Source organism: Girardinichthys multiradiatus, chromosome 11 (assembly GCF_021462225.1).
Source record: "Girardinichthys multiradiatus isolate DD_20200921_A chromosome 11, DD_fGirMul_XY1, whole genome shotgun sequence".
Lineage (NCBI taxonomy): Eukaryota > Metazoa > Chordata > Actinopteri > Cyprinodontiformes > Goodeidae > Girardinichthys > Girardinichthys multiradiatus.
Genome location: NC_061804.1, coordinates 7,768,115 through 7,781,523, shown reverse-complemented (window position 1 = coordinate 7,781,523; position 13,409 = coordinate 7,768,115). Strand labels below are relative to the sequence as shown.

At 39.9% G+C, this 13,409-nt stretch overlaps 1 protein-coding gene across 4 annotated transcripts in view; it reads right to left on the bottom strand.

The window, feature by feature from the left end:
- clip2 (CAP-GLY domain containing linker protein 2) overlaps nt 1–13,409 on the bottom strand; it is a 60,910-nt gene that overhangs the window by 22,442 nt on the left and 25,059 nt on the right. For 2 of the 4 annotated variants that reach the window (XM_047378745.1, XM_047378744.1), the window contains 6 exons: nt 12,219–12,416; nt 11,998–12,101; nt 9,806–9,866; nt 7,576–7,680; nt 804–1,172; nt 45–608 (listed from right to left, as the gene is read on the bottom strand). In XM_047378745.1, the coding sequence (XP_047234701.1) occupies nt 45–608; nt 804–1,172; nt 7,576–7,680; nt 9,806–9,866; nt 11,998–12,101; nt 12,219–12,416 (1,401 nt within the window). Of the gene's footprint in view, nt 1–44; nt 609–803; nt 1,173–2,557; nt 2,609–7,575; nt 7,681–9,805; nt 9,867–11,997; nt 12,102–12,218; nt 12,417–13,409 lie in introns of all 4 variants that reach the window. The other 2 variants (XM_047378746.1, XM_047378747.1) reach the window with 2 other exon arrangements.

The window sequence follows — 13,409 nt, the reverse complement described above, 5'->3', positions numbered from 1 at the left end:
CAGCAGAGTAACCTTTAGCTCATATCTTCTCCTAAGCTGCTTACATTTGCATCATGAGGTGTGAAGCGGTCTGCTTGCACAGCCTGAAGCTGGTTCACCGTCACCCTCAGCTTCTCCTCTAGTTTCTGGATCTCCTCCTGGCTCTCAGCCTGGGCCTTCTGCAGAGCCTGGTAATCCGCCATCGTCTTCTCTGACAGCTCCAGGCTTTCTCGCAGCTCAGTCGTCGTTTTTTCCCTCTCCACCTGAAGCATCTCCATCTCTGCCAGCCTGGCCTCTGCCTTCTGCAGTTTGTGGGAGACTTCATTCAGCAAAGCCTTGCCTCTCTGAGCCTCCACGTCGGATCTGCCTTCAGCCAGCTGGTCTGTGGCCTCCTGAAGGCGAGCGCGGAGGTCCTCGCGCTCCTTGATCAGAATGGCAGCTTCGATCTTGTGTTTGGCCTTTAAGTTCTCCATCTCCAGCTGGTGCTCCATCTTCAGGCTCTCCATGGTGATCCTCAGCTCCTGGGCATCCTGCTCCTGCCCTTGTGGAGAAGACTGACCTCTACTCAACGATGCCTTCAGCTCCTCCATAGATCGCTGATGGTCACTTACTAAAGTGTCAAACTTAGTCTGTGCACAAAACAAAAAGTCATTTTTTAGGCTGAATTCAGGAAAGCACAGCCACAGCAATAAATAATTCAGACACTGTTGCAACCTAACAATCTTGAAACAATGTTTTAGTTATAAACTAAACTCTGGTAAAGGGATCACCTGTTCTACCTTAAGCTCTACAATCAGATGTGAACACCAAACAGTACAGAGTACCTTCCAGGAGTCCATCATCTCCACGTTCTCCTTGTTGGCTTGCTGGACCTTCTGCTTCATCTTGCTGATCTCAACGTTCTGTTTCTCCACGACCGTCCTCAGCGAGCTGATCTCCTGCTGGCTTGCTGCTAACGCTGTCTCATGCTTCTCTTTGAGCTCGCTGCTCTCCTTGTGGTGCTCGCGGCCTGCCGACAGCAGCTGCTCCCGCAGCAGGAGGGCCTCCGGTTGGATGTTGGCCCCCAGGGCCTCTTGCTGGGAGCTTGCGTCGACTCGTCGGAGCTGACCCTGGAGGTCCTCAACCTGAGCTCTTCGGAGGGTGAGCTCCTCTTCCAGCTGCATGATGCGACTCTGCTCTTCTACTGTGGTTTGCTAAGACAGAAAACAACAGCCATCACTGATTCTGAGAAGTTTCCTGTTACAGATTGAAGTTGAAGAATTTCCTACTGCGACTGGTGAAAAAACCCACAGAACGCTAATGGCAGAGATCAGGCTTTAGAACGGAAATCAAAGAGAAACTGCAGAGGGACAAATAAAATATGGGGACAGCAACAGATTGGTCAGCTTTTGGCTCCTTCTCGTTTTCAAAAAGATCCAATGATTAAAAACATTGTTAGGCTACAGGTTAGGTTTTGGTTACAGAATATCTAACAGTTTTTTGTGTGTGCCGGGCAGGTCCAACACTGAAAAATAATTTTGTTTGTAAATACTTCAAAACTGAAACCCATTTTCTTTCAAATTTCATCAAAATACATAACTACTGAGCAAACTTTAAACAGATGTAAAATGGTTATTTTGATGGTAATGGGTATGAAAGGGAAGTAGGCTGAGCGGAACACACTTGTTACGAAATGGTGGTACAAATTGGTGAACCGACCAATTAAAACTAAACGTAAGGATAGTATTGGGCTCTACTGGTTGGTCTTTATTTGTCTCCTGAAGGGAACTGTTGCTTACTTCGACGTTCTGCTCTTCACAAGGTTAATTAAGACTCCATTTACAGGCTGGAGTCCAAAACAAAGAACCAGGAGGCACTTAAAAGCAGACCAGGTGACAATTTTCTGTGCGTTTATAACCTTAAGCAACAATTTACGCAGCTAAATTTCCTCCCTATTAATGTAAAAGCACTCTTTAAGTGAGCTTTAAGTCTTTTTCAATATTAATGTAACAAATCTTGCTGTTGCGTCCAACGGTCTGTTTCCTGGCAGCCATAACTGGACTCCTTCTTTATTTCAGGAGAGTACCATCAACGTAGTGGCACCAGCAGGACAATAAATGCTGAAAGACATTAACATTAAAATCAATGCTTCGTTTCCAAAATGTTTAAAGGAGCCAAGTGATCAATGTGTCACTGTCCAAATGTGCAAAAGTCCAAAGAAGCAGAAGATGAGAGAGGAATGCTGTTTTTTCATCTAAAAGCAGCCAAGCAAATGTGGGGAAGCCAACAACAAACCTGAACAAAGTGTCAGTTCTGCAAACATCCCTCACACACACACTTGTATCCAAAGAGAACCAGAAGAAAACTGAGGAGAAAGACTTGCTGCACAGCAAGCAGCACAACCGTGTAGGAAAACAATCGAATGCAGAGTTCTACACTGATTCGCCTGAACTGCACCCAGATACAGAAACACAGAAGGAAAACAAGGATAGAGAGGAGTCTACTCGAGGTTAATGTTGCTGAGAGTATCTGAAGTCGAGAGTTGAGACAGCTCAGCAGTGGATCAAAGCCAAAACAAGATGACATCTTTTTTTTTCACCTTGGTTCTGTTGCCCAACCTCAAGGATTCTGCAACATGACCGCGCCTTCCCTGTTGACAGAAGCAGGAATCAAGCATTTCAAAGTGTTTAGTTATCTTTGAAACCTTAAAGAAAAAAAAAACTAAAGGATATATGGAGTGACAACCTGTTTATTATTAAGGAGACTCTCACTGAGAGGTGCAGCACAGCATATTAATGCAGTGCACAGGGTGTCATGCATATTATCTCTATGATTTAGCCCAGTCTTTAAAATTTACACAATTACACAAAAATGAAGGATATTCATCCTCGATATAAAAAGTCAACAGTGAAGCTGTCAGCCTGCTGGTTATGTCAATGGGTCACTTTGTTTTAAAGCATATATCAGTAGTTGTCTCTCTTTAGTCCTAATCTGTCTCTTATTAAAAATGTTACAATGAAGATAATCTGAAGCCAACAACCACAAGCTTAAAAAGAAATGGGAAGAACTTTCATTTTGTGCTTTTATTATCACCTTTCTATTTGCATACGGACTGATAAATAGAAATGGGTTCTGTGTTTTTGACGGTGAGGCTTGGATTAGCTCTTCACATCCTGTTCTTCTTTTAGAAAACATCACATAAGCAAAGGTAACCAAGGTAAGCCAAAAAAAGATAACCTAAGCAATGCTATATTAAACTAAGGTATACCGGGGAAAGCCAAGCTAAGATAAGCTAAACTCAGAAATAACAATAAGACTAGCAAAGACAAAATAACATAAGCTAAATTAATATGAAATAAACATACTGTAGCTGAAGTAAAATAAGTCAACCTAAAATAATCCAAGACAGCACTTTGTTGTCTACTAATGCAGAAACATAGCACATAGAAGATCTGTGAAACACAGTTAAAATCAGGTACCTACTTAGTAGTAGTAAAAAAGAATACTTGCTTTAAAAAGGACTTGTCTAAAATGAACAGCCTCAAAAACATAATTTACATATTTGATTGTTAATAAAAGGAGCCAACAAACCAACAAAACGTCACAACAAGTTTTCTTTCAGTTCAGAAACTACAGTTGGTCAAGATTAGCAAAAACAAGCCAAGCTAATATAAAAGAAGATGAACTAAGTTAAGTTAAAAACTACGGTAAAACAAGCTTAGCAAACCTAAAATAATCTATGTAAGCTAAGATAAGACAAGGTTAACTAAAGTAAGCCATGATAAGCTAAGGTAAGTTAAAATAAGCTAAACTTAGTTTAGTTTTTGCCTTAACTTAGCTTATTTTATTCAGCTAAGATAAGCAAATACTTTATTATGTAAAGTGGTGCAGTTGGAAGAACTGTTGCCTTGCAGCAAGGTGGTCCTGGGTTTGAATCCTGGCCAGGGATCCTTCTGCATGGAGTTTGCATGTTCTCCCCCTGCATGCATGGGTTCACTCTGGGTACTCCAGCTTCCTTCCACAGTCCAAAGACATGACAAATATGACTGGCCACTCTTAATTTTGCCTTTAGGAGTGAGCGTGTGTGAGCATGGCTTTATGTTCGATGTGTCTCCGTGTTGCCCTGTGATGGACTGAGACCTGTAATAATCAGTGAAAACAGGCACCAGAACCCCCCAACCGCTACCCACTCCACTCCTCCCACCCCACCTCCCCACGACCCTGCATGGATACGCAGATATACAGAATGTATGCATGGATAGGAAATAGGATACTAATAAGGTTTTAAAAATCTAAAGTGTTTAAAATCACCTCTTTATCCATATTATGAAGTCCTTCCTTGACCAGAAACACGGACAAAGCACAAAGTTCGACACAGGTTGAGTTTGAAATATGTTTATATTATAGCTACCATAGATGCAGGCTACAACTCTGACAACCCAAAACTCTGACAAACCAGGGTTCAGACCAGGAAGCAGGGTCGTAGTTTAACACTCCTCTCTGCAGCTTCTGTACTGCTACCCACCCATTACCCTATTAAGACAGTGTCTCACCCACGGCCAAAATTGAATAGATTAAAAAATAATTTAAAAGGAGGAAATCAGGAAATTCTCATAGAAATAAACACAACTCAGACCGAAAATAAAAATAAAACAATTGAATGTGGCTTACTGAACATAAGATCTCTCTCTTCAAAGACTTTGCTAGTTAGTGACCTGATTGGTGACAATCAGATTGATTTATTTTGCCTCACAGAAACCTGGCTGCAGCAAGAGGATTATGTTACTATAAATGAGTCAACTTCTACTAATTATTTAAATTTTCACATTCCTCGAAATACTGGGCGAGGAGGAGGAGTAGCAACCATCTTTCAGTCCGATTTATTGACTAGTCCCAGACTCAATTGGCTTTGATCAAAACATTAACAAACCTACCCACCTTTGTCTTCCTTCTCTGGACCTTGTGCTGACATATGGCATTGAGTGTAAAGACATAACAATATTTCCTCATAACCCTGTCCTGTCTGACCATTTTTTAATAACCTTTGAGTTTAATTTAACCGAGTACTCCACACTTGAAAGAAAATTTCATTACAGTAGATCATTATCAGACAATGCTGTAACAACCTTTAAAGAATCTGTTCCACTTTTAATTTCCTCATTATCACAAAAAAACCCAGTGGAGGGCAATAATTTTGTTTCTGCCCCTTCACAAATTGATTCTTTTGTTCATAGTGTTACTTCATCATTGCGTGATGCATTAGACAATGCAGCCCCGTTGAAAAAGAAGGTAATCATTCATAGGAGACAGGCTCCTTGGTTTAATTTAGATCTGCGTACTTTAAAGCACAATGTTAGAAAATTGGAGAGAAAATGGCACTCTACACACCTAGAGGATTCCTACTTAATCTGGAAAAATAGCCTACTGTTGTATAAAAAGACACTTCGCCAAGCCAGAACAGCTTATTTCTCATCATTAATTCTTGAGAAAATAGTTGCTAATCAAAGGTGTGAGCATTTGCACAGCAATTAACCTGCACTTAACTTGCACTTAACCTGGATGGCATTAAATTGACCTCCGGTAATAAAGTAAAAAACCTTGGTGTTACTTTTAACCAGGACATGTCATTTAAATCCCATATTAAACAGGTTTCTAGGATTTCCTTCTTTCATCTCCGGAACATTGCCAAAATTAGAAATATCCTATCCAGGAGTGACGCTGAAAAACTAGTCCATGCATTTGTTACTTCAAGGCTGGACTATTGTAATTCTTTACTATTAGGATGTCCACAAAATGCAGTTAAAAGCCTTCAGCTGATTCAAAATGCTGCAGCAAGAGTTCTGATGAAAATTAAAAAGAGAGGGCGCGGCGCTGATGGTGTAGGGGTTAAGCGCGCGACCATATACAGAGGCTACAGTCCTCGAATGGCGGCTGTCCCGGGTTCAAGTCCCGGACCCGGCAACATTTACTGAATGTCTCTCCCTCTCTCTACCCCTCTTTCCTGTCTACCTACTGTCAAAAATGGGAAAAATAAAGGCCACTAGTGCTGAAAAAATATATATATAAAACAAAAAAGAAGAAAATTAAAAAGAGAGATCATATTTCTCCTATTTTAGCTTCCCTTCATTGGCTCCCTGTTAAATCCAGAATAGAATTTAAAATTCTCCTCCTCACATATAAAGCCCTTAATGATCTAGCTCCATCATACATCAGAGATCTGATTGGTCCATATGTTCCTAACAGAGCACTTTGTTCTCAGACTGCAGGTTTACTGGTGGTTCCTAGAGTCTCTAGAAGTAGAATGGGAGGCAGACCTAAACCGGCTCAGTTATGGTTGAGGTGCAAACACACCCTCCATTTCTGCTACCTGTATGACCCCTTCTCTTTTCCAGTGGTTATAATCAATCTGACAGAGGGAGGTATCCCAATCCTTGTGGTTTTTAGTATAACAATGACCATCAGTGGGATCCTTTGTGGGGTTCCTTGAGACGACATTGTTGTAAATAAGCGCCGTTTAACTAAATAATCTGAACTGAAACTATCTGTGTAGTTATGCTGCTATAGGCTTAGGCTGCTGGAGGACATAATGACCACTTTCACCTCTTCGCTACATTCTCACACTACTCTCCAATTATGCATTATTTGCAGTTATTTCAGCTTTTGACTTTGTTCTCTCTTTTCTCTTCCTAGAAGCTACACCTGGCCTCGCTCTGTGTCTACCTGTGACACCTTTCTGGAGAGGGGCATCGTCCAAGCTTTTGCTGGCAACAACTTAATGCTCACCCTCTACCGATGATCCACATGGCCCTGTCTTTTAGTGTTTAACCCTTTCTCTCTCCTAGACATGGAAATTGACTGAGCTTCTACTGTGACTAACTCTGTGTTCTCTCTTTCAGACTTTATCCTTGAAAACTGGCTCAAAGTTTATCTGTTCTTTCTTTCTAGGTGAAACGACTAAAGGAGCTACATCCATTAACATTTACTTTTCCTTCCCATAGAAAGGACTCCTGGATCAGTGCTTCTTTGTGTCTCTGCTCTGTTCTCTAAAACCCCCAGTCGGTCAGCGGCAGATGGCCGCTCACACTGAGCCTGGTTCTGGTTCTGCTAGAGGTTTCTTCCTGTTAAAAGGGAGTTTTTCCTCTCCACTGTCGTTACATGTATGCTCAGTATGAGGGATTGCTGCAAAGTCAACTCCAGTGACTGTTCACTGTCTCTACATGCTCATCCAGGAGGAGTGAATGCTACAAGTCACTGACTGGATGCAATCTGCTGGGTTTCCTTAGACAGAAAAACATTTTGTCCACTTTGAATAAATAACTAACTTTGACTGAACTGTTCAATGGTTAGGATTAATTGGAATGTATGTACCTGACTTTGTGAAGTGCCTTGAGACAACATGTGTTGTGAATTGGCGCTATATAAATAAACTGCATTGAATTAATTTAAATAAATATTTTGCAGGCATGTAATCCACGTTTTTCAGGATTAAACAAAAATGTGGGCAAACAAAGGCAGACAGGACATGACTTTAATCAGTGCAGCAATTGAAATGCCTTTGACAGAGAAGCAGAACAACACAGGACAGTAAGCACAGGCAGCGGGCTCATGCTTTTTTACCCTTCGCCTCTCTAATTCTTTCTGGAGCGCCTCTGCTCTCGATTTTTCGAGCAGCAGACTCTGCTCAAGCTGACGAATGTGGGCATGTTCCAATTTCGTCTGAGTCTACAGAAAAACACAAAGACACAGACAGAAAAAGGAAAGAGAAAAGGAAAGACTGAAAGGGAAAAAAGACGAATGCAGATCAGAGAGTAATAACCTAAAGAAATGGCAACAGATGATCAGAGTGAAGGTGAAGATCATTCGAGGTTGGATTTCATTCCCTCAGCATTTCCCAGATCCCATTCTGTTTCATAGCCAATTAATACAGAAGAGATGCCAGTCATGCCTCTTTAATGATTTAATGTTTGAAGATTTCATTCACAAACTACAATAAAATATTAACTGAGGGCTTCAGTGATGTGGGAACTTTACCATAAATATTTGAAGATAATTGAGACTCTATGAAATATTTTCTTAAATGTCAGCTCTCTGGATAAACCATTGAATTTTATCGCATTTTCACATTAAATAAAAATATAAAATGTAAAACAATAAACAGACATATTAGCACCGCATATACATCTGAGTCTTATGTGTTCGATTGCTCTCTAAGTGACTCAACTTTTGTCCAAAGTCTAACTAAAGGTAATCTCAGGATGCATGTATTGAGAGTTACTGACATGCAATACCAGTCAACACAAATTATTTATCAAACTATGATGAAGCCAAAATGGAAAGGCAGCATGCTGAAGAGAAAAGACATCAGCAATGACCTTGCTCATCAATCTGGGAAGTGTTATAAAGCCATTTCTAAACTATCTGAAGTTCTACAGAAAGATAATTTACTAATAAAACCTGTTTCAGACTGCAGCCAAAATTCCCAGGACTTCATCTCCCAGGAAATTCACACCATGGTCAGATTGCCAAAACACCCAAGAGCTCCATTTCAGAATCTACATGCTTCAGTTTACATGGGAAAGGTTAAAGTTCATGACAAGACAATTAGAATACAGACTGGACAAGTATGACTTGTTTGCAAAGGGTTACCAGCAGAAAGTTGAATTCTCTAAAGAAATAATTTGGCACTTTTATTTTTGAGAAACCAAAGCAGAGAGGCGGTTTGGGATTGTTCTCCAGCCTGTGCACCTTGGGGGCCATCGACTCGACCACTAACTCGCCTATGTTTAATGCATTCAAGAGTCAAATGTGAAATCATCTGTTCGACGGCTGAAGCTTGATCAAAACCATGTAAGCCATGAAGAATGTTGTAAAGTTAAATTCTTCCACAGCAATATAATAAATTCATAACGTCAAGCAGAAAATAACTGCTGACAGTTATTGCAGCTAAATCTGTTTTTCTACAAGCTGTTGGATAATAAGATGTACTTCCTTCTTGTTTAATAAGGCCTGGCGGTGAGGCATCTGTTGTCTGTTTTAGTACACTTGAGATTATTTTAGAAAAATGGATTTATTATGTCCAGGAATGTAAATCTCTACAGCATATAATATGATTTGTTGTATGTGAATATGATGAGCAGCAGGCTCTTCTATATTTTGGCATGAATTTGTGCAGCTCTTGCAGCGTTTTGCAGGTCTGCATACACATCTCCACTCGTGTCACTCAGGAGAAACATCTCTGAGACAGATAACAAGAAAGCCAACTGACGAAGATTTCGGGTTGCTACATCCTGGATGTCCTGGTTCTACACCAGCGTATTCGTGTAAATGATGTCCTGCTCATCGCAACGGTCATTCAGAAAAATAACATTATCAGTCAACGGAGATTATTAATTAATACTCTTTTCAAACTCAAAATAATCCCAGTGAAACCATTTCTTTTTGTAAAGGAAACAAAACTGGCTTTTTTCTTTTTCACTGGAAGGTTAACAAAGTTCTGAGGAGATTCTGTTTGAGGTCAAGCAAACATTCAGTTTATACTCTCTTCATTGAGGATGATAGCCTTCAAATCACACGTTGAGCCTATTATTAACTGTCTACTTTCCCATTTTCTGTGTAAAAACGGCTCCCACACAATGTGGGGACAATTACAGCAGTGGCTGCATCAGCGTTTTTCTTGTCATTAACAGATAAGATGCCACCTACCTAAGCACCTGCAAATGGTTCTTAAATACAATTCGTTTATCTGATCCACAGACTGGATACTAACATTACGCAGCAGAATTGCCTCTAATTTAAAACCTAAACGGAGCATTAATGGGTTGCACAGGTGTTTTCTACTGATAATTACCTCCAGGTCTCCTTTGGTGATGGACTCTTCTTCCACTCTGAACTGGAGGTCCTCCACTTTCCTGTAAACATTTGAAATTCTAATCATCGTCAGGGAAGCCAAGGAAGAAGTTATGTCAAACAGCAGGACAGAACAATCATGTGAACCGACAGAAAACCAATTTACCCGCTCAGTGTGAATCCATTTTTGTCATTCCTCTGGCTTATGATAAAAAAGAAAACATCTTTTGACCCAGTAAGCATGAAAGCAGACTTTTTTCTCATTGTTTTCACTCTATGAGCAAAGAACAACTTAAAACAATATAATATCAGTGATTTTAATACTTTTTTTTTTTTTTTTTTTGCCAATAACAGTGATTAAAGAGATCAAAACAAAGCTTGGTTGAAAAACAGACATCTCATCTCCTTGTTTGGCCATTTTCTGTCTTCCTACTTCTATTTCATACCCTTAAACAAATCATTGTGTAACGCTGTGCTTCATCATTGCATATTATTTCATTTTTTTCTTGGCAGTTACTTATTTAGACGAATTATGAAGATAACTACTCCTAAAAATCTGCAAATCTCTTTTATAATTTAGTCTATTTTTTTATTTATTTACTTTTTTTAGACAGGTAATCTCATTGAGACTGGTGGTTTCATTTACAAGAGATACCTGCAACACGGACACAAGATATAAGTTACACAAAATAATTGGTGCTATTTCCTCTACATTTTACATTACATCATATTTTATTTATAATACAGATCATGCTTGAGCTAGTCCATTTCTGGAAATATAACAAACTACTGCAGCCTGTAGCTTGTAGATATTTACTAGATTTACATGATCACATTTCCTTTCAGCAGGGGGTCCAAAGTGTGGCCCGGGCACCATTTGTGGCCCTAGGAATGATTTTGTGTGGCCCCAATTTTGCATGTCAGCACATACGATTGATGCAAATGGAGATTTTTTACATTTTTTTAGGGCAAGACTTTTAAAATCTCCTTCAAATGGACAATGTTACATACAGCACAAAGTATGTATCTTTTATTAACCAATTAATATTTTACTTAATTGTATAGTATATAGGACTATACACTTTTACTCAAAGGAAAACTTGAGAACAACAATAAATCAAACTTAGCTAAATAAAGTGAGAATTTTGGAAGAAGAGTGATTCTTGCTACTGTAAAAACTGAAACCTTTTTCTAGGCTGCAAAATAGCAATTACTTGAAAAATGTAGGAACATTGCAGGCCTTTTGATTCCAAAGGCAAATGTGTCAGACCCTTCTTTATGTTTTCAAACTCAAATGGTTTACAGATAAAATTCTACAAAAGACTACTTTGTTCATTTCATTAAAATATTGCATGTTTGGTTCATCGTAAAGCAGGTAAATCACAAAAATTTACAAAATTATTTCAACACTTTTTTGTGGCCTGTGAGAACTTTTAACTTGATGATTTTGGCTTGACATCACTGCCTTTCAGTATTCTATAAGTAGATTATAGAAAATGATAATAAATCATTGGCTTTTAAAGCGGGTACATCTGTACGGCAAATAGGAATGGGCACTTTTGGTACCAAACGTCTGATGGCAGGTGGCTCCGTTTAAAGCTGGACATGAAACAACTAAATGCCAAAGGGGTAAAATAAACAAACTATCTAAAATCAAAAGTTGGAAATTTTAGTTACTCTCCAACGTCAGAATTCAGCATTGGAAATATTTCTTCCCAGATTTGGTTAAAGAAATCCAACATGGCCACCCTGAGTGTAAAAACTGTTGGTATCTACAGGTATAAAATACTCACCTGTACTTCTCCCAGTTTTTACGTCATAAACATACTATATGTTGCTGTTGCAGTGCTTGAAAGTATTAAAGGCCAGCAAGTACATTGTTATCAGCTTATTTCACAAATAATAAAAACTCCAAAGATGGGTAAGTTGGGTGTGACGTCACTCTTGAATCAAACTTCTGACTCCCACAGCAAATTAACACTAAGCTAAACTGACCTCATCCTGACCCATCTGTAACTGAGCTGTTAGCCTGCTCCTTTAACACAAAGCCCATTAACACTGCTTTGGTCTGTTGTTGTTTTGAGAATGAGTAAACTTCTACCAACATAAGAAATGGACCATAAACAGAACAGCTGTGGTTACTCTTTCAGGTCACTTAGTTTGGTACACAGAGAGGTCTGTGAGTGACATCACCTCTTCTCCTCTTCGAGCTGATTGGCCAGTTCCAGCTTGTCTTTCTGTGTGCTAGCCAGCATGGTTTGGACCTGCTGGAGGGCGCTCTCGTTCTCTGTGACATACTGTGGACACAAAGAAGACGACTGATTCTGGTTGAGTGTGTTAAACACACTAGATGTTAGTACATTGCATGGGACAGTAACTCCACCCTTCTCTTCACTGATTGGCTGTTTTTGTACCTGCACGTGCTGTGCCTTGAGGACGCTCATCTCCTTCTCCACCTCGCAGATGTGGCTGTTTGCCTTGGCAACCTCGGCGCGCTCCAGATCCCTCTCAGCCAGCAGCTGCTCGATGTGCTGCTGCTTCTCCTTCAGGGCCTCCTGGAGCGCCGTGGTGCCCGAGATCTTACGGGCGTAGCGGGACGACGTCTCCGTCAGCTTAAAGTGAGAAGGAAGATGGAGCATCAATGAACACCAAGGTGGACATCAGCTCCCTGGACATCTCTTTAGGGTTGGCTGTAATTAAATAGCTCATTGTATATATATGTATTTGACTCACTGATCAACATTTATGGCCAAAAAGGTTCTGGCTTTGAAACAAACATGTTTTACAACTTCTGCTCTGATGTACTGTCGTGAAAGAATTAGGACATATTAGGTACTGAAAATTCCAAGTAATACAAATAAACAGTAACAACTATAGAATAGGCCTTTTAAAGATTTCTGCTGTGCTCCTGACTGTTGCAGTGAGAGTGAACACCATGGGAAGATTAAAGAGCTTCCAAGCAAGTTCACCCCAAAAGCTGACTGCAAAGAAGTCTCCAAAAAAATGTCCTCACGGGACCTACAGCAAGCTCTTGACACTTGTGCAAGGTGGAAACCTTTGTTATGTAAGAAAAACATGAAGGCCCGACTGACGTTTGCCAGAGAACACGTGGACAAAGACCCGGACATCTGGAATTATATTCTTTGGAAAGATGAGTTTAAAACTTAATGTTGATAAAACAAGGTTACGTTTTTGGTTTTACCTGTAATTAAACCATTTTAATTTCTAGAGATATATAAAAAAGATCAGAAAGTTAAAGTGAACATTTCCTTTAAAAGCACTGAATATTGGAGAGTACTAACTTATTCACATGCCTGTATTTGTGTGGTGCAGAAATATCAGCTAACTTCTTTTCACTACAATCACTGTGTCATTGGGTGGGTGCTATAGAATCATGTCGTCACCGGTGCAGAGCTTGCTCTAACTGGCAGCAGGTGGATGTGGTGCATCTAAACGCACAGAGAGGTGAGGAGAAAGGTAACAAAGAAGCTACTTCTCGCCAAGTAAACTATCAAGAGGAGACTGACATTCTGCAGGTAGTAGAAGATGGACAGTAGAAGACTGGTGCAGAGGTATTTTCACTGACTCCTCCTTCTCATTGTTAG